General features: G+C 36.8%; 1 protein-coding gene across 3 annotated transcripts in view; it reads left to right on the top strand.

Moving 5' to 3' along the window:
• Nucleotides 1-22392, top strand: part of HMCN1 (hemicentin 1) — a 531301-nt gene that overhangs the window by 490246 nt on the left and 18663 nt on the right. For all 3 annotated transcript variants that reach the window (XM_077157239.1, XM_077157240.1, XM_077157241.1), the window contains 9 exons: nt 1206-1355; nt 1621-1758; nt 2737-2858; nt 3498-3735; nt 10104-10166; nt 11097-11216; nt 19290-19424; nt 21281-21394; nt 21962-22087. In XM_077157239.1, coding sequence (XP_077013354.1) covers nt 1206-1355; nt 1621-1758; nt 2737-2858; nt 3498-3735; nt 10104-10166; nt 11097-11216; nt 19290-19424; nt 21281-21394; nt 21962-22087 — 1206 coding nt within the window. The remainder of the gene's footprint in view (nt 1-1205; nt 1356-1620; nt 1759-2736; nt 2859-3497; nt 3736-10103; nt 10167-11096; nt 11217-19289; nt 19425-21280; nt 21395-21961; nt 22088-22392) is intronic.

Consider the following 22392-nt stretch of genomic DNA (forward strand, 5'->3'; position numbering starts at 1 on the left):
TAGGTGCAAATTAAAATGATAAGATACCATACTCAGATTTTTCCCATTATATAATGCATGATAACAGTATCTGAAACATGATTATTTTTAAATGTATCCAATTACAAGGCTTAAATAATGAATATTTATTAATTTCACCATCAGCTTTTTCCTTATGTTTCCCTCTCTTATAAAAGCATACAATTCATTTTTAAAAGTTCAGTAGCTATTTATTCTGTGTTAGAAACCAACACCTTTGTTTGAACAGTGGAAGAGGACATTAAAATATTGTTGAAATACTTTTTAAATTTTATATTGCCTTTCACCATAATTGTACTGTTGAAAATTCAATATCCTCAAAATTTTCTCAAAGTTATACATATATATATATATGTATATATGTATACATAAGGAAAAAGCTGATGGTGAAATTAATAAATATTCATTATTTAAGCCTTGTAATTGGATACATTTAAAATAATTATATTTCAGATACTGTTATCATATATATATATATAATTGCTTTACAGTGAAGGATTAGATAAGCCCACCATCTACTGGAATGAAAATCCTTATTTATAAACCCAAGATTGAACGCTGTCCCATAGATATTAATATTGATGTGGAGGTGACCTGTTATAAGGTTGGGGCTGGTTTTGCTGGTGATCCCCCCCTTTCCCTCTGTGTCCTCATGAGGGAGGCAATAGATCAAAGACCTTGGGTGTTGATGCCAGGCAAACCTGTGCTCAGATCCTCACTCAACCACTTATTAGCTATGTAATAATGGGAAGTCATTTCTTTGAACTTCAGTTTCCTGTTCTACAAACTGTGGTTAAAGCTGCCTTACAGGACGACTGATGGTAGTGCTTACCATAGTACAAGCCATGCTCAGTAAGCTCTCACCACCACCATCATCATTTCAGCACCATCCACAGACACATTCTTTATTTTGGCTTAGGCATTGGATGCTGATTGTATTCTTTGGATTGTGAAATAATACTATGATATACATAGATTGGAAGGATCCTAGATTTATGTGGAATGATGGGTGTTACATAAAAGTAGAATGTTTTGAAAGCTGATTTATTACACCCTTAAATCAGACGTCATATGTTCTTTTTTGATGTTTGAGAAAAGATTTGTAGTGTCTCTGACCACAGGCCTTTTCATCCATGTAATGTTGAAGGAATTGTTGCCTTATCCAGGAATGTTTTTTATTCCAATAGGTGGACCACAGAGAGCCAGAGGAAGTGTTATTGGAAATATTAATGATGTTGAACTTGGAATTGCTTTCCTTAATGCTACAGTAACAGACAGCCCTAACTCTGATACTAAAATAATACATGCCAAAATTACCAACATACCTCGCAGCCTTGGTAAGTCTCTGCTTATAATAGTTCTTTGATAAGCCTCTTTTTTTTTTTCAACTTATCCATTCTTTTTCATCTCATTTTCACTTAAAGTTTCGGAGAGGATGTAACTACTAAATAATCAGTAGCTATCCCAATGGTAAGCTCTTACAATTGATATTTGTTTTGCTGTGATTCAAGATTAATCCTGGTGAATAACATGCTATAAAAACAATAGGAGTGGACTGTAACTATTTTGCCTTGTTGCTTTATGTTTCCTTTTTTTCCTTAGGCCCAGCAATGAGAAAAATAGCTTCTATTCTAAATCCTATTTACTGGACAACAGCAAAGGAAATAGGAGAAGCAGTTAATGGTTTTACCCTCACCAATGCAGTCTTCAAGAGAGAAACCCAAGTGGAATTTGCAACTGGTTGGTGTCAGTTTAACTTAATATTCTGTTTGTATAAAAATATGACTACCTTAAGTGTTGGTGGTTAAGAAAAATATGTCATAGATTCTGGAGGGAATAATTTCAGTTTTCGATCCAATCTTATCATCAATGATATAGAAGCAGTGTAATATTTTCCTATAAACTTATAATGCTCGGGGTGTATGAGGCCATGTGTTTTCAAGCAGTATAATGATAAATAAAGCTTTTTTCTCTTTTCTGTATCTTTTGTCTTTTAATCCTTAGAGAAGGCTTTAAAGGCAAAAGCAGAGCAGGAAAATGCCATTGTTATTGTTAATCAAAGACTTTCGTCTGTTATCCCAAGATTCAGTTATGACACCCTTACAGAGATTCTTTATCAGAAAGATGAAAATAAAACAAATGGAAAGGATTTTTGCTTTTGCTCTTAGTCTTAATAAATATGTATTAGCCATTCTTGGCTCTTACTGTGTGTGCATTAAGGTTGTTACAGACCTTCATTTCAAGTCTATTCGAGGGATTTCAGCCTCAGTGCGACGATCCTTAAAGAAGGACTGAAGGAGGGTATATCTTTAATCAGCATTTAATCAGCCCAGAAGACAAGTGGGATCTTTTCATGGCCACCCACTTACTAAGATGCCCTTTTACCACTGTTTAAAGGAGGAGAGAGAACAAAACCCTCTGGCCAAACTTGTAGAGTTTTTGTAAAACTGCCATGCTGTTGCTGTGAGTGTAAAATGTGGAATCCTTCACAAATTCACATGCTACATTTTTGTCAAATGAAAATAAATTTTAGAAGAAATGAGTGCAATAGGTAATGACTTTGGGAGCTAAGTTCTAATTTAATATACTCATTGTCTATGTTTATTCAAGTTTGAATTAAAATAACATAGCTGAAGTGGTAGGTAAGGTAAATCTGCTCTGTGCCTACACAAACCATATTTCTATTGCTATTAAAATGAATGCATTAAAATTTTCCAGGAGAAATCTTGCGAATGACTCACATAGCCCGGGGCTTAGATTCTGATGGCACTTTGCTGCTGGATATCGTTGTGAGCGGCCATATCCTGCAGCTTCAATCACCTGTCGATGTCACTGTAAAGGTAAGATAACAGGATAACTTGCCTTCACTGTTTATTGAAGTTATGGTAAGAGAATGAGTCAAGGAATCATAGAAAGTTCCCAGGGAACTTTTGTGTAGATTTCCTTAAAGACTTTAGAGAGTAGATGTCTAAACCACTAAAGGTAGAAATGGATAGCTGGTCTTTGTTTAAAAATCTTCAGGGACAAGGCTTTACAAACACTCTATCTAGTTGGTTGTATTACCTGCTCATCAGAACCAGATCGTTCCTATATTGATTAAAGCCATGAGTTTAATTTTCTACAGACATAGAAAATCATAACTCATATACAAAACTTTCTGTATACCATAGTATTTCCAAAATGAAAGAAAAATAATAATGGCCCTTTCACATCTTTTCATTCCTCTTGTCATGTTACCTCAAGTCCCTTATAGAACTGTTTATAGTAGTAAAATTATGAAACTAATATAAATATCATAAAAATGTTCAAACTTCAAGTTATTTCCTGAACATGACTATATAATCACAATTTATTTGACATGATGGAATTTTAGCACCTGAAGTCTTTTCTTCTCATTGGGCATTTTCATAGTATCCTCCACAACAACAACAAAATAGTATGAGCCTTGCTGGTATTCAAATCCGTACTGTCCTGTTTAGGATTACACAGAGGACTACATTCAGACAGGGCCCGGGCAGCTGCACGCCTACTCAACCAGGCTCTTCACCATCGATGGCACCAGCATCCCATACGCATGGAACCACACTGTTTTCTATGATCAGACCCGAGGAAAAATGCCTTTCTTGGTAGAAACACTTCATGCGTCCTCCGTGGAATCTGACTACAACCAGCTAAAAGAGACTTTAGATTTTAAAATCCATGCTTCAATTTCCAAAGGTAACTTGGTTACAAGAAAATCCATCTCTTTATGCCGTAATATCAGTCTAAAGGGTAAAAAAAAGAAGTGCATCGATGCCATTCAAAATAAAGGCGTTAACACCCAGGCCTAACGTGATGGTATCAGGGGTTTTGATGCACGTTGTCCGTGTTCCATGGTAGGTAAAACCTTGTGATATGAGCCAATCTAATTGGAGTCCTGCTACATTTAATTTACTAAAGTTCCTCTTCATACACTATAGTGATGTTGTTATTGTTCTATTCTGTTTGTGCAGAAAAGGGTAAATATATAATCTGCTAGAACAATATGTCTTCAGGAAATAAAGTCCATTTGTTATGATTCTGAGGTTTTATATTTGTCAAGGACTTTTAAACATTCCAGAAACATATTGTAAGGGTTACTTTTAACCTAAACTAGTCAAAAAATATTTCATATTTTAAAAGATGCTTTTACAAGTTGTGCAGCATTAATCAGGATTCCAGCTATCATTTCTTGTTCCTGGAAATTATCATTTTGAACTGTTTTCTATTTTCCAAGCATATTTCTGCAGCCATTGATCTCAGCATTCCCCTATGCTGGGGGTTCTTTGATGTGTATGTCCCCTAAATTTTCCTTTTCAGTCATAAAAGGCACCACAGCAATTTGCATTCCGTATTTTGTGGGGCTTTGGTGCTTGGAGACCCTTGCATATAGTTATGTTACAGGCACTAAATGGTTGCATGCCTTTGCCCCAGTACTTTAGGATCCCATGAGTAAACTTAAAATGATTCACTTTGACCTTGTTGTTTAGGCATGGGCTGGTTTTCTCAAAACAGACCCAAGAAAATTATAAACGGCACCATTTTCTTTTATCATGCTCAGCAGATAAATGAAAGTTCATTTTCACTATTTACTCTTGCTTTCATCAGTTGTGCACAGAACTGTTTTCTTCTTCAGCATCTGTCAGAACTGCTTTATCACATCTGAGACCATAGTAATTTGGGAATAGGTGTTCACATTTTTTGAGGTGATGAGAGGTTCTTGAAGCCTCATTGCTACCACCTCATTCTCCTATTCTACCTCCTTCTACTATTGTCATATTCAGTTCACTTGCATTAAAAGATAAGTCACTGGATTTAAGAATTATGTTTTCTCTTTAACAATTATGCCCAGTTTTAAAATCTAATCTCCAGCTCTACTTTTTCAAGTCCTCTACCCTCTTTAAAAAGATAACTGCCTACAAGATATTGGTGGAAAATGAATTTATATCATCTGGGAATACAGAATTAAAATGATTTTTGAAAAATCACTTGTATTTTCTACCCTATCATATAAATCCGGCAAGCCTGAAAATGCTTGAAGGTCTTCGTGACATCTGTAAGGATGTTGTTAGGGGGCTTGTGTCTCACAATATAGGGAAATGCACTGTAGGATATTAACAGCCCCTTGCTACCCTTGCAACCAATAAGTCTATGAATTGTATCTGATATACGTGTCCATTTGTTGTTGACTTTGTTTCTTGAAAATTTCAAGAACTGTGTACCTGTAGTTGTTTTTAAGTGACCACCAGGGGGCAAACTTGCACTCTTGGTAGCTTAACCAGTAAGTTTTCTCTCTTCCATTGTGTTGAGTCTAGTTTAGAGTTATGATTACAGTGCATTTTAACCATCTAGAAAGCTTGATGACAGTTAAGATTTCCAAGCCCAGAGATTTTGGTCTAGCAAATGTAGGTAGGACCTGAGAATCTGTAGTTTAATATGACCCCCAGCTGATTCTAATGCAGCTGATCTGCCTGTTATCTTTTGGAAACTACTGGTCAAGACAAAATGACTCACAACTATAAATCAATTTCATTTTAAAATTTGAGCCTTTATATTCAAATGTGTGTACTTTTCATTTTTAAACAGTTTTATTCACACATCATACAATCCAACCTAAGTGTATAGACATGCCTTCGCCACCATACTGTATCTAAAGACATTTCCTTTTCTTCCACAAAGAATCCATACCCCTTTCCCATGGCCCCTGCCCATTGACATTTAGTTTTGGCATAATGATATAAATGTACCTATTTTTAAAATATGATGATAAATGGTTGGGCCACGGTGGCTCAGCAGACAGAGTTCTCACCTGCCATGCCAGAGACCTGGGTTCAATTCCTGGTGCCTGCCCATGCAAAAAAAAAAAAAAAAAAAAAAAAAAAAATATATATATATATATATATATATATATATATATAATATTTTAAAATTAATTTTAATATTATTTTTTAATAAATATTTAAAAATTTTAAGCAAAAGAAGATATCAGAAACCATAAAGGTGAAGATTAATAAATATCAGCTACAGATCAATTTAAAATATTCTTCATGGGATAAATGGAAACATAAGAATGAGAAGGTCAAGAAAAATGTACTGAGAAAAATATTTGCATAATTTATTATGGACAGCTATGATCAACCCATACTATATACAGGGTTCCTACAAATCAGTTAGAAAAGGCAAAGACCCCAGTAGAAAATGTATCAAGACCATAAACAGAAAAAGAAGAAATAATAATGAAAAATGAATGTGAATAGGTAAAAAAATGAAAATTGAATCAATGTGGTATCATTTACCAACTCTCATAGTCAGAAATTAAAAACCATGATAACTGCTCCTCACCCCCGCCCCTTTCAGGATTGGAGAGGTGCAGGGAAATGAACCCCCTCATACCTGTTGCCAGGGACGACAAAGAGGCTCAACATTTCTGAAAAGCAATATGTATCAGTAGCCTTCAAATATTCAAGTCTTTTCAATTATCTCATTCTGGAGTCTATCTAAGAAAATCACAGAAATGGTCAAAGATGTGTGTCCAAGGAAGGTACAGGCAGTGTTATTTATAATGGAAAAATCATTAATGAATATTTTTAACTAGTGAATAAATATGTAAATTATATCATAAACTCGTAAGCAATCATTAAAATAACTTTTAATGATTTAATTCTTTTAGCAAATAGTTGTTAGGTGGCTACCATGTCCCAGGCACTGTTCTAGATAATGACAGTGTAATTGTGAACAAGTAAAGGAGAATGTTCCTGACATGATAATAATGGAAAAGCAGTATACAATAGGATCTAAATGAGGGATGCCCACTATTGAATGATTATATAGAAACCTCTACCCTGGTTAAAAATATAGATCTCCAAGCTTCATCATTGCCAATTCCTACCAAAACATCTAATTTTTAACAAGCTCCCCAAGTGATTTTTTATGATCTGTAAAGTTTGGCCATTGTTAAGCTATAATGTAAGAGCATAACTTACCTTTTAAAAGCAGATTTTATAAAAATGAAAAAGGTGCATGGGTTGTTCAGTGGTAGAATGCTCACCTTCCATGCAGGAGTCCTGGGTTCGATTCCCAGACCATATACCTAAAAAAAAAAAAAAAAAAAAAAATGAATGGAAAGAAAATCATCAAAATGTCGGCAGTGGTTTGTTCCAAGTGGCAGGCTTCCAGAAAATTTTATTTTATACATTTCAAAGATTTTACAGTGATCATATATTACTATAACATAAACAGATTTATAAATATCTGATATTGCCTCCACAACTATATTAGAATGAAATCATAGTTAATATAATTCAAAATACCATACTTTATAGTATAAAACTGTTTTGTAATATATAATATTTTGTATTTCAATATGAAATCCTTGGATATCAGTACACCAAAAGGCACAGAGAAGTAGTCCAATTTCTAAACCTATATATAGAATCCTGATGTGATTTGTTTTTTTAAATACTGAGCAATCTTGTAAAGTTCTGAATAAACAAAGCACAAATCAGCCATCCATATAGATGACAGTTGCATTCCTGGAAAATTCATTGTGTATTTAAATCATGTAAAAAATGCTTAATATATGGAAGACAGGTGCTAGCTTTAGAGAATTACAAACATCTATCTCACTTCCATGAAACTCTTGCAGGTCAAGGGTCAACTCTTCATGTTACAAGACTATCCCCACACATTGTAGCGTTATAAACCTGCATCAGGGTCTCCCCCGCTCGCTTAATTTTAATAGTCCCCCCTATCATCCTGACAACTACAGTTTATCTCCCCCCAAGTTTCCCAAATGCCATCTATGAAAAATATCTCTCCCTTTTAGTACCAGAAATCTAAAAATATTGTCAAATAATAAGTTATGTTCATATTTTTCCCCAATACAGAGGCCCACACATTATACTGGCTAAATTAAACGATGTATGGATAAATGAAAAATGAAACAAATGATAATCACCATCTGATTTATATTGAATCCAGTGATTGAAAGTGAAACAGATTTGAATCAAATCCTTGCTCCAGCACTTATTTGCTATTTGACTTTGGACAGCTTATGTAACCTCAGACTCAAATTCCTCATCCGAAAAGTGGTAGTAATGGAGTTGTGAAGTTTAAATGAGATAAAGCACATGAAGCTCACGATAATCACTCAGTAATCGTTTGGCAGTATGTCTAGGTGTTCTGTTCCACCCAGCCTATCCCCACAGCCTTACATGTGCAGGAAGACGCATGAATACTCTAGAAGTCATTTTTATGCTCCGGTATACTTCTGCTTTGTGTTCAAGTTTTTTGGGCATTTGGTTGCCTAGAAATAGCAAATAGTGCCCTAGCTTTCTACTCAAGGAAACATTTTCAATTGAGTAGTGTTTCTTTTATCTTCAAAATGTATAAATGTGTAAAGCAGTGTTTGAAAAAAAAGTTTTATGTCCTTAGCATGGCTGAAACAATATTATAATCAGAGAATCTCCAAAGCAAAGCAAATCTAAAAAACTAATATCCAGACTCCCTCTAATAAGAGTACCTAAAATAAATAAAATAAACCTTGGTTTGTGCATTTGAAATTGAAAGAAAACCTAAGATAATTTCTAAGAGATAAGATGAGTGAAGTAAAATTTCCCCCAAGAGAAATGTATTGTATTCATGATTACCTCTAAAAATATAAACATTTATTATCTCACACAATCTCTGTGGGTAGGAATCCAAGTTATGGCTTAGCTGGGTGGTTCTGATTCAGGGTCTCTTGTAAAGTTACAGTCATGCTGTCTGCTGGGACTGAATGCATCTGAAGGCTGGACTGGGGTTGAAAGATGAGCTTCCAAGTTGACTCATTCATTCAGCTGGCAAATTAGTGCTGGATGTTGCCAGGACACCTCAGTTCCTCCGTAGAACTAACTGCTTAAGAGTCCTCACAACCCAGCAGCTGGCTTCTACCAGAGTGAGTGACAGAAGAGTGAACAAGGAGGGTAGATGCTGTAATGCCTTTAAAAATAAAAAAGCCCTTTTGAAAGTGACACTCGTCCACTTTTTCACATACTCATCACAAGCTAGTTACTAAGTACTGCTGCAATCAAGAAAAGAGGAATTGGACTTCTCTTTTTAAAGGGAGGCAAATCAAAGACATTGTGGACATATTTTATAATCACTAGAATGTGCATATTTACACTTGACCCATAAAAGCTGAGCTTTGATGACCCAAAATGCCACCTGATAAACGTTGTTTGGTGATCTTAATTTTGTTTTTAGGTTTGTGATGCAAGATAATAAGTTGGCCACTTAACCAGCTGTGGGAATTTGACAATTGCCCTAAAGTTGTGTGAGACATACACTACTCTGTAACTTGAAAGATGAGTTTTATGTAAATTTGTACAGGTCAGTGATGTTTGAAAAAGATTTTCTAAACTGCTTAAACCAGTCAAGACAGTTACATGACCTTTAAGGAGATTCCTGACCTCTCTGACCTGTAACTTCTTACGAGCATGTTTTTCTGACTTCTATCTCAAATCCGTTCTATCACAATACACCAGTTATCCTTTGCTTGGACTGAATGGAAGGGACAAACATTTGGTAACACCTTAGAGGACTTTGATCCAGGTACTCGACATTGCATCTGATGGAAATCCACAAAGGGAGGGGCTTCTTCACGGAGTTTCAGTTTTTCACTGACATAAATACTTGAAAATAGTGTTTCTCCTTCTAGAACAAAGCAGGGGAGTCAAGGCTGGAGGAACAGGACTTTGCCTTTGTTTATGCCTGGCATACACATTGATCTTGGATCCTTTTTAATTACCACAGGATAATTTAATTTAATTTTCTTTTGATTGATGTAAACAACTTAAACGGAAAATCTGTTTCCAATGGCACCTTGCCAACAATCTCTGGACTATGATTCATTTAGTTCTCGGTTGAAAAGCAGGAAAATTTTTCCATTTCTGCTTGTTTTTACCTATTGCATTTGTTGCATCATGCATTCCACCTTTGGCATATCTTCCCAGTGAAGATTGTACTGAAGAGAAACAAGATGCTAACATTCGAATAAACCAGTGAACTTTGCTTCTCTCTCTGTGCAGGAGATCACAGTAACCAGTGTCCCTCTGGGTTCATTTTAGACTCAGTTGGACCCTTCTGCACTGGTAAGTACAAGAATAATGTTTTTATTTTTATTAAAATGTCGGCAATAGATACCATTTAGCAGGTGCCTACTGTCATTTTTTTAGGTATCCAATCTCCACAACAGTCCTATATGTTTTTCATTTTACAGGTGAGGAAATTGACATGTAGAGAAAGTAAGTAAGTTGTCTAAGATCAGTTGCCAGGTGGCAGAGTTAGGTATGAACTGAAGTTAGATGACAAAGCTTGTACTTTTGGTGGCATTTGGCCATGATCAACTCTGTCAGGGATGGTGACAACGTACAGATATGGAGTGAGAACAGAAACAATGCTAGATTTGGTTTGCCTGCTTGATTGCCAAGGGCATGAGACAAGAATAATCCAACCCTAAAACACCTAACTCTAGAATTGCTCAACCACAAGATAGGGCAGTATGGTGGCTCTAGGACTAATGACTAAACCAGCCTTGTCCCACCCAAGTGCCAGGACAGAAGAGTCAAAGATAAGGCAAACAGCTAAGTAAATGGCTTGAGGAACTCTAGCCTTGGGAAAATCACTTGGCTTCTTTATTCTTCAGTTTTATCTTTGCAAAATGAGGATAGTAATAAAAATACCTTCCTCCTGGGAGCATTATGAGGAATGTGTTAAAGCAGGTAAAGCATTTAGATTACAGCATTTTGTATGGGTATATGTGCGTGTGTGTGTGTGTGTGTGTAAATTAGTTATCATTGTTTTAGAATATAATCTAAACATCTGTTCACTATCAGTAATAACCCAAGGACCCCAAATTAATTTTTATTTAGTGTCTCCATTTTTATGATGCTTTAGAGTATTTTCTTTTGTACATGGTTCAATTCCTTGGCCTCTGTAAGCAACTGTCATCACTGATTTTAATAACTCCTAGAAAATAAGGATTTTACATGCTGACTGGGCCTTCTTGTTTCTTTGTTCAGATGAAAATGAATGTGCAGTCTGGAATCCCTGCTCCCACAGCTGCCACAATGCCATGGGAACCTACTATTGCTCCTGCCCAAAAGGCCTAACCATAGCAGCAGATGGAAGAACTTGTCAAGGTACTCACAAAGCTTAATCTATTAGATGTATTTAAGTAATGGTAAAGACAGTTCCCAACCCCAGAAAAGTATGCTAGATGCTTCTCATTTTTCCTACTCTCTCAGCTCCTACTTTGGGAATAATCAGAGCAGGTCATCATTAGGTTGTGTGTTTTTTGCAAGCTGCCAGAATGCTATATACCAGTACAGGATGATTTTTAAAAAGAGGAATTTATTAAGTTACAGGTTCACAGTTCTAAGCCTATAAAATTGTCCAAACTAAGGCATCCAGGAAAAGAAACCTTAATTCAAGGAAGGCTGATGGGTCAGGAACCCTTCCACCGCGTGGCTGGCATCTGCTGGTCCCTTGCTCCTGGGCTCTGCTGCTTTCAACCTCTGTTCCTGTGGCGGTTTCTCACTTTATTTCCCCGGGGCTGGCTTTGATCTCTTGGTTTCCCTCAGCTTTCTCAAGTTTTGGCTTGTTTAACATCTCATGGCGACACCTGCTGAGCTCCAAGCATGCCCAAACATCCGTGTCTCTGTTCTCCAAGTGTTAGCATCTGTGTCAGCTCTCTCTCTGTCTGTTGGCTGTCATTTCTGAGGTTTCTCCAAATGCTTCCCCTTGAAAAGACTCTAGTAAACCTATCAAGACCCACCTGGAATGGGTTGAGTCACATCTCCATCTAATCAAAAGGTCACACCTACAATTGGGCTTGTCACATCTCTGTGAAGATCATCTAATCAAAAGTTTCCAACCTACAGTATTGAATCAGGATTAAAGAAATGGCTGCCCCACAAGATTGGATCAGGATTAAAACATGGGTTTTCTAGAGTACATAGTACTTTCAAACTGGCATATTGTGAAAGAAAAAAAGAGGAAATACTGCTCATGCACTGCCTTGAAATGGGATATTGCAAGTAGGATGCCCAAGTGACTGATTCAATCCCCCAAATACTCTGAAGGGGCAGGCAGGGCTTTTACCATCCTCATTTTATAATCATGAAATGAAGAAATAAAAAGGTTTAAGGGAATTAAATCAATTGTATACTTCCGATAGCATTTAGAGAACATTATTAAAAAAACAAAAACTGAAAAACAAATTCTCTATCTGACCCTATGTACCCTCCATGATTAAACTTGTTTAGAACCTAGTTTAATAAGTCAATCAAAAATGTAAAGAAGAAAGGATTTTTCCCTCTGTCCATGAGAAGGCCCCCTTCTAAATGCAAAGGAGAAGGGGGAAAATGGTGCAGAAGGACAGGGAAATAACATTTATGGATGCCCAGTATGGATTGGGCAGCTTATATATATTGTTTTATTTACTTTTCACAGCAACGCTGAAGACAGGTAGCACCCTCATTTTACAGATGAGAAAACTGAGATCTCAGAAAAGAGAAATAACTTTTTTTTTATTAATTAAAAAAAGAATTAACAAAACAATTAGAAATCATTCCAATCTACATGTACAATCAGTAATTCTTAATAACATTACATAGTTGCATATTCATCATTTCTTAGTACATTTGCATCGATTTAGAAAAAGAAATAAAAAGACAACAGAATAAGAATTAAAACAATAATAGAAAGAAAAAAAAACAAAAAAAACAAAAACAAAAAACCTATACCTCACATGCAGCTTCATTCAGTGTTTTAACATAATTGCATTACAATTGGGTAGTATTGTGCTGTCCATTTCTGAGTTTTTATATCCAGTCCCGTTGTACAGTCTGTATCCCTTCATCTCCAATTATCCCTTCTCTTTTTTTTTTTTTTTAATTAACGGAAAAAAGAAAATTAACCCAACATTTAGAGATCATACCATTCTACACATGCAATCATTAATTCTTAACATCATCACATAGATGCATGATCATCATTTCTTAGTACATTTGCATTGGTTTAGAAGAACTAGCAACATAACCGAAAAAGATATAGAATGTTAATATAGAGAAAAAATAAAAGTAATAATAGTAAAATCAAAACAAAACAAAACAAAACAAAACAAAAACCTATAGCTCAGATGCAGCTTCATTCAGTGTTTTAACATGATTACTTTACACTTAGGTATTATTGTGCTGTCCATTTTTGAGTTTTTGTATCTAGTCCTGTTGCACAGTCTGTATCCCTTCAGCTTCAATTACCCATTGTCTTACCCTGTTTCTAACTCCTGCTGAACTCTGTTACCAATGACATATTTCAAGTTTATTCTCGAATGTCCGTTCACATCAGTGGGACCATACAGTATTTGTCCTTTAGTTTTTGGCTGGATTCACTCAGCATAATATTCTCTAGGTCCATCCATGCTATTACATGGTTCATAAGTTTATCTTGTCTTAAAGCTGCATAATATTCCATCGTATGTATATACCACAGTTTGTTTAGCCACTCTTCTGTTGATGGAGATTTTGGCTGTTTCCATCTCTTTGCAATTGTAAATAATGCTGCTATAAACATTGGTGTGCAAATGTCCGTTTGTGTCTTTGCCCTTAAGTCCTTTGAGTAGATACCTAGCAATGGTATTGCTGGGTCGTATGGCAATTCTATATTCAGCTTTTTGAGGAACCGCCAAACTGCCTTCCACAGTGGTTGCACCCTTTGACATTCCCACCAACAGTGGATAAGTGTGCCTCTTTCTCCGCATCCTCTCCAGCACTTGTCATTTTCTGTTTTGTTGATAATGGCCATTCTGGTGGGTGTGAGATGATATCTCATTGTGGTTTTGATTTGCATTTCTCTAATGGCCAGGGACATTGAGCATCTCTTCATGTGCCTCTTGGCCATCCGTATTTCCTCTTCTGAGAGGTGTCTGTTCAAGTCTTTTTCCCATTTTGTAATTGGGTTGGCTGTCTTTTTGTTGTTGAGATGAACAATCTCTTTATAAATTCTGGATACTAGACCTTTATCTGATATATCATTTCCAAATATTGTCTCCCATTGTGTAGGCTGTCTTTCTACTTTCTTGATGAAGTTCTTTGATGCACAAAAGTGTTTAATTTTGAGGAGTTCCCATTTATTTATTTCCTTCTTCAGTGCTCTTGCTTTAGGTTTAAGGTCCATAAAACCGCCTCCAGTTGTAAGATCCATAAGATATCTCCCAACATTTTCCTCTAACTGTTTTATGGTCTTAGACCTAATGTTTAGATCTTTGATCCATTTTGAGTTAACTTTTGTATAGGGTGTGAGAGATGGGTCTTCTTTCATTCTTTTGCATATGGATATCCAGTTCTCTAGGCACCATTTATTGAAGAGACTGCTCTGTCCCAGGTGAGTTGGCTTGACTGCCTTATCAAAGATCAAATGTCCATAGATGAGAGGGTCTATATCTGAGCACTCTATTTGATTCCATTGGTCGATATATCTATCTTTATGCCAATACCATGCTGTTTTGACCACTGTGGCTTCATAATATGCCTTAAAGTCAGGCAGCGCGAGACCTCCAGCTTCGTTTTTTTTCCTCAAGATGTTTTTAGCAATTCGGGGCACCCTGCCCTTCCAGATAAATTTGCTTATTGGTTTTTCTATTTCTGAAAAATAAGTTGTTGGGATTTTGATTGGTATTGCATTGAATCTGTAAATCAATTTAGGTAGGATTGACATCTTAACTATATTTAGTCTTCCAATCCATGAACACGGTATGCCCTTCCATCTATTTAGGTCTTCTGTGATTTCTTTTAGCAGTTTTTTGTAGTTTTCTTTATATAGGTTTTTTGTCTCTTTAGTTAAATTTATTCCTAGGTATTTTATTCTTTTAGTTGCAATTGTAAATGGGATTCGTTTCTTGATTTCCCCCTCAGCTTGTTCATTGCTAGTGTATAGAAATGCTACAGATTTTTGAATGTTGATCTTGTAACCTGCTACTTTGCTGTACTCATTTATTAGCTCTAGTAGTTTTGTTGTGGATTTTTCCGGGTTTTCGACGTATAGTATCATATCGTCTGCAAACAGTGATAGTTTTACTTCTTCCTTTCCAATTTTGATGCCTTGTATTTCTTTTTCTTGTCTAATTGCTCTGGCTAGAACCTCCAACACAATGTTGAATAATAGTGGTGATAGTGGACATCCTTGTCTTGTTCCTGATCTTAGGGGGAAAGTTTTCAATTTTTCCCCATTGAGGATGATATTAGCTGTGGGTTTTTCATATATTCCCTCTATCATTTTAAGGAAGTTCCCTTGTATTCCTATCTTTTGAAGTGTTTTCAACAGGAAATGATGTTGAATCTTGTCAAATGCCTTCTCTGCATCAATTGAGATGATCATGTGATTTTTCTGCTTTGATTTGTTGATATGGTGTATTACATTAATTGATTTTCTTATGTTGAACCATCCTTGCATACCTGGGATGAATCCTACTTGGTCATGATGAATAATTCTTTTAATGTGTTGTTGGATACGATTTGCTAGAATTTTATTGAGGATTTTTGCATCTGTATTCATTAGAGAGATTGGTCTGTAGTTTTCTTTTTTTGTAATATCTTTGCCTGGTTTTGGTATGAGGGTGATGTTGGCTTCATAGAATGAATTAGGTAGTTTTCCCTCCACTTCGATTTTTTTGAAGAGTTTGAAGATAATTGGTACTAATTCTTTCTGGAACGTTTGGTAGAATTCACATGTGAAGCCATCTGGTCCTGGACTTTTCTTTTTAGGAAGCTTTTGAATGACTAATTCAATTTCTTTACTTGTGATTGGTTTGCTGAGGTCATCTATTTCTTCTTGAGTCAAAGTTGGTTGTTCATGTCTTTCCAGGAACCCGTCCATTTCCTCTAAATTGTTGTATTTATTAGCGTAAAGTTGTTCATAGTATCCTGTTATTACCTCCTTTATTTCTGTGAGGTCAGTAGTTATGTCTCCTCTTCCATTTCTGATCTTATTTATTTGCATCCTCTCTCTTCTTCTTTTTGTCAATCTTGCTAAGGGCCCATCAATCTTATTGATTTTCTCATAGAACCAACTTCTGGCCTTATTGATTTTCTCTATTGTTTTCATGTTTTCAATTTCATTTATTTGTGCTCTAATCTTTGTTATTTCTTTCCTTTTGCTTGCTTTGGGGTTAGCTTGCTGTTCTTTCTCCAGTTCTTCCAAATGGATAGTTAATTCCTGAATTTTTGCCTTTTCTTCTTTTCTGATATAGGCATTTAGAGCAATAAATTTCCCTCTTAGCACTGCCTTTGCTGCGTCCCATAAGTTTTGATATGTTGTGTTTTCATTTTCATTCACCTCGAGGTATTTGCTAATTTCTCTTGCAATTTCTTCTTTGACCCAGTCGTTGTTTAGGAGTGTGTTGTTGAGCCTCCACGTATTTGTGAATTTTCTGGCACTCTGCCTATTATTGATTTCCAACATCATTCCTTTATGGTCCGAGAAAGTGTTGTGTAAGATTTCAATCTTTTTAAATTTGTTAAGACTTGCTTTGTGACCCAGCATATGGTCTATCTTTGAGAATGATCCATGAGCACTTGAGAAAAAGGTGTATCCTGCTGTTGTGGGATGTAATGTCCTATAAATGTCTATTAAGTCTAGTTCATTTATAGTAATATTCAGATTCTCTATTTCTTTGTTGATCCTCTGTCTAGATGTTCTGTCCCTTGATGAGAGTGGTGAGTTGAAGTCTCCAACTATTATGGTATATGAGTCTATTTCCCTTTTCAGTGTTTGCAGTATATTCTTCACGTATTTTGGGGCATTCTGATTCGGTGCGTAAATATTTATGATTGTTATGTCTTCTTGTTTATTTGTTCCTTTTATTAGTATATAGTGTCCTTCTTTGTCTCTTTTAACTGTTTTACATTTGAAGTCTAATTTGTTGGATATTAGTATAGCCACTCCTGCTCTTTTCTGGTTGTTATTTGCATGAAATATCTTTTCCCAACCTTTCACTTTCAACCTATGTTTATCTTTGGGTCTAAGATGTGTTTCCTGTAGACAGCATATAGAAGGATCCTGTTTTTTAATCCATTCTGCCAATCTATGTCTTTTGATTGTGGAATTCAGTCCATTGACATTTAGTGTTATTACTGTTTGGATAATATTTTCCTCTAACATTTTGCCTTTTGTATTATATATATCATATCTGATTTTCCTTCTTTCTACACTCTTTTCCATATCTCTCTCTTCTGTCTTTTTGTATCTGACTCTAGTGCTCCCTTTAGTATTTCTTGCAGAGCTGGTCTCTTGGTCACAAATTCTTTCAGTGACTTTTTGTCTGAGAATGTTTTAATTTCTCCCTCATTTTTGAAGGATAATTTTGCTGGATATAGGAGTCTTGGTTGGCAGTTTTTCTCTTTTAGTATTTTAAATATATCATCCCACTGTCTTCTAGCTTCCATGGTTTCTGCTGAGAAATCTACACAAAGTCTTATTGGGTTTCCCTTGTATGTAATGGATTGTTTTTCTCTTGCTGCTTTCAAGATCTTCTCTTTCTCTTTGACCTCTGACATTCTAACTAGTAAGTGTCTTGGAGAACGCCTATTTGGGTCTAATCTCTTTGGGGTGCGCTGCACTTCTTGGATCTGTAATTTTAGGTCTTTCATAAGAGTTGGGAAATTTTCAGTGAAAATTTCTTCCATTAGTTTTTCTCCTCCTTTTCCCTTCTTTTCTCCTTCTGGGACACCCACAACACGTATATTTGTGCGGTTCATATTGTCCTTGAGTTCCCTGATACCCTGTTCAAATTTTTCCATTCTTTTCCCGATAGTTTCTGTTTCTTTTTGGAATTCAGATGTTCCATCCTCCAAATCACTAATTCTATCTTCTGTCTCTTTAAATCTATCATTGTAGCTATCCATTATTTTTTCTATGTTTGCTACTTTATCCTTCACTTCCATAAGTTCTGCGATTTGCTTTTTCAGTTTTTCTATTTCTTCTTTATGTTCAGCCCATGTCCTCTTCATGTCCTCCCTCAATTTATCGATTTCATTTTTGAAGAGGTTTTCCATTTCTGTTCGTATATTCAGCATTAGTTGTCTCAGCTCTTGTGTCTCATTTGAGCTATTGGTTTGTTCCTTTGACTGAGCCATATTCTCAATCTTTTGAGCGTGGACAGTTATCTTCTGCTGCTGGCGTCTGGGCATTTATTCAGATTTCTCTTGGTGTTGGACCCAGCAAGGTTGTAATATTTTTCTGTGAAATCTCTGGGTTCTGTTTTTCTTATCCTGCCCAGTAGGTGGCGCTCGTGGCACACGTTTGTCTGCGGGTCCCACCAGTAAAAGGTGCTGTGGGACCTTAAACTTTGGAAAACTCTCGCCGTCCTGGGGATTCGCTAGCCGAAGCGGCTTGAGCCGGCCCAGGTTCCGAACGCAGGGAGGGTGTCCGAACGCAGGGAGGGTTGCTGGTCGCCGCAGCCAGGGAAAGAGCCCGTCCGAATTTCCTAGTCGGCCCTGGGCAACAAGCGTGGCGGGAGGGCGCCAGCGGCAGCGGCCCGCCCGAGAGAGTGCACGTTCCCCTGGAGTCACAGGGTCACCGTTCTCCGCGGCCTGGGGGTTTCCGATCCAATTCTCTCAGTTGGTCCGGGGGCTGCGCGTGGTGTGGGCGCCAGTCGCCTTGGTTTCAGGGGACCACCTCTCCAATTCTCCCAGCCGGCCCGGGAAGGGGGAAGGGAGTAACTCCGGCCGCTTGCCACCCCGCCCGGTAAGGCCTGCGCGCCTCGGCGATCTCACCCGAGCTGCTTCTCTCAGCCAGCCAGCCGTTCCAGGATGGGGTACACTGTCTTTTTTATCTCTGTTGTGGCTTTGGGCGCTTTCTGTATCGTTTCTACTCCCCTAGTAGGTGTCCTGGAGAAGAAACTAAGATCTGCGCGTCTTACTAAGCCGCCATCTTCCAGGAAGTCCGGTAATCAGCTTTTAGAAATAACTTTTTTTAAACCACCATATTCACAAGTGCTCTAATTGATGGGTTTGTCTATAAGGATATCACACCATATTGCAGTAAGGCTGTCAGCTATTTAACCTTCCTGAAATGGCTCACCCAAAACTTCAATTATTCTTGCTCTTTTTTATTTTTTGAATGTCATTCACCCATTTTTTATTCCCATTCCTTAGCAGATTCATTGATTGGGCCTTCTTCAACTCACCTCAGTTGAATGACTCACTTTGTTGCAGATATTGATGAGTGTGCTTTAGGTGGGCACACCTGCCATGCGGGTCAGGACTGTGACAACACCATTGGATCCTATCGCTGTGTGATCCCTTGTGGAGTTGGCTTTCGGAGAACCTCTGATGGGCTGAGCTGTCAAGGTATAACAATGGAGGCCCTTGCTTTATCTTCCTTATACTAAGAGCTAAGACCATCTGTCATTTGACTCAGTTAAAGTTAACCCTGTCAGAAGACTCCAGGTGAGAGGGGCTGGATAAAGAGGAAGAGACTGTGAAGTTATCAAGCAAGTAGATTCCATAGAACTGAAATTAGATTTGCATTTTAGATATTTCATAGATTAGGCTACTTGTTAAAATCTCACATAGATAAAATAATGCACAACAATTTTAAATTTGTTGTACAGTGGTTTTGAGTAATAGTATCTTGCCTGTTACCATTTGACAGAAGAGATTAATAAAATCTGATAGAATCTATTCCATAAACTCTAGTAAATACAACTACAGAATGCTTTTGGCAGGATTTTTCACAGAGGCAAAAACAGTGTATGCAAACTGAATGCCTTAATAGTAGAAATAATGAATGAATTGTGAATTCATCCACTTTATGAACCATTGTGCAAGCATAACAAAGAGTGAATTGGAGCACCAATATTTGGCTTGGTAAGATTTCCAGAAGGCATTGTCAAGTGAGAAAACCAAGATGTCAAATTTTGTATATAGTTTGTATAGAAATGTATACAACTAGAAAACAAACAATAACCATAGTACAAGGTTATAGTTTTAAGTGGAAATATATATGTGTGCATAGAAGACATATGCCATGATACACACCAAATTATTGCGCAGGCTTCCTTTCATGGACAAAGAAGGTAAAAAGGGTAAGGGAGAACAACCCACAACAAAAGAGGGAGGAAAGAACTGCACTAATAAAACTATTTTAAAAAGCATATGATGACTTTTGTCCATTTATATAAATTAATATATTGTGGATTTTAAGAGATTAAATTAAAAGATCTCAAATAGACAACATGCAGAAAATAAGAGACATCAGTGATCTTGAATTGACTGTAAAGAAATGTAAGGTGAGGATGTGAAGAGCCCAAATATGGTTGTTCTTTCAAAGCATTTGTAAGATAAGGGTAGAATAAGCAGGAGCTTGAGATGTGCACAGACCTCAGAGAGACATGTTGTTATTATAGGAAAGAGTTGAGCATGTATACAGGGTTATGGGAAAGATGACAGTAAAGAGAAAGGACTTGAAAAGTATACAAGAAAAGGGAATGCTTCTCATCCTGATGTAGGTGGTGATGGGCTGCAGAGTTCAAATAGAGGGCTGTTCTTATATGGGAAAAGGGTGCTCTCTCTCTATGATGCTGCAGGGAAGGAGAGGAGAGAAGGTGCAAGAAACAGATAAGTACACAAGACTTTTGGGAAGTGTGTGCCTGTGCTCTTTCTGTTACACTGTGACACGTGGTATTTGGGAAAATTAATTTGGCAATGTCTGAAGACAAGGAAAGGTGCTAATGTTGCAGCAGGCAATCAGAAAAAGTTGATAAAGACCCAAAGCAGGTTAATAGCAGCAAGAGTGAGGAAGAAAGGTCAATTTCAAAAGATACTGCAGAAGATCTTAGCTTTTCTTTTTTTTCCTTCCTACCTTCAGCATCCCAGTCTGTTCTTGGCTGGAACTTCCTAGAAGCAGGAGTGGGAGTCATATGGTAAAATACTTAAATTGTAGGAGTGTTGTGTCAACATAGTTCTGAATCACTAGCAAATATCTTCCTTTCTAAATTATTGAAGAGAGATGCCCTCTTCAATATTCAAAAAGGTGAATTGATAGTTCATCCTATCAACTACTTAGCAAATCATCTAAGAGCAAATGTATTGGATAAGTTTGGGATCTTAAATATAGTAATGATCAAAGATCATTAAAATGTTAAAAATTGGGGAGAATTAACCCCATTTTTCACACAACATTTAATAAAAGTTTTATTTGACAGATATCAACGAATGCCAGGAATCCAGCCCTTGTCACCAGCGCTGTTTCAATACCATAGGAAGTTACCACTGTGGATGTGAACCTGGATATCAGCTCAAAGGCAGAAAATGCATGGGTAGGAAAAGCACCTTGAGTTCAAAGCAATGCTGTTTCTGTAATTTCTCAGTGCTGCCTGAACTAAACGCATGTGCCATGTCCTCGACCTGATTTAAGACACCCACCATGTATCCTGAATGTGAGCCACACAAACACAAAGTAGAGGCAAATCCTTTATGTTTCCTCTTCTAATTACGTATCTCCTCTAATTGCATCACTTTTCTTTTCACATTTCCCCTATGCTATTGACTGAAATTTTCCACAAAAGTATAACATATGCACACATATGTGTGAACACACATATATATTTATATGAATAATCTTTATTTTTCTAGGGGGAGTAACTGGTTGGCGTTGTAACTGGTGAAACAATATCTTGGTTTTGTTTATTTTTGTTATTCTGCTCTAAAGTAAAATATATTCCGTACCTTACTGAATTTAAGCACTTTAACCTTGTGCAATGATTATGCAATGAAGATCTGTGTTAGTTCAAAAGGTAATATTCTTAAAACCCATAAGTATGTTTTCTCTAGAAAAGTAGAAGAAATCTTTTCACAGTCTGCATTGCCTTTGTTCTTTCATCAAGATGTGAACGAATGCAGACAGAGTGTGTGCAGACCAGACCAGCACTGCAAGAACACCCGCGGGGGCTATAAGTGCATCGACCTTTGTCCAAACGGAATGACCAAGGCAGAAAATGGAACATGTATTGGTGAGTGTGTGGCCATTTCAGTAACCGAGACCCATTTACCATCCACAAGCCGAAGGCATCTGTTATAAAAACTACCAATTAGAGTAAATGCCCTAACAAGGATATCTGTCTTTTGTCATAGATTTTAGCTCCCAACTTCTAGTAAGTTTGAGCACTAAGGTCCCAGGCTTAGGGAGATGCCGGGAGAAGGAAGCTCACTATAGACACTTGTGACCATATTGAGTCCCTGTCAGTTACACATTTAGTTTAGATAGTTTCATAATCACATAATTTACTATTTTCTCACATCTTTCCTAACATGAAAT

This window comes from Tamandua tetradactyla, chromosome 4 (assembly GCF_023851605.1).
Source record: "Tamandua tetradactyla isolate mTamTet1 chromosome 4, mTamTet1.pri, whole genome shotgun sequence".
Classification (NCBI taxonomy): Eukaryota; Metazoa; Chordata; class Mammalia; order Pilosa; family Myrmecophagidae; genus Tamandua; species Tamandua tetradactyla.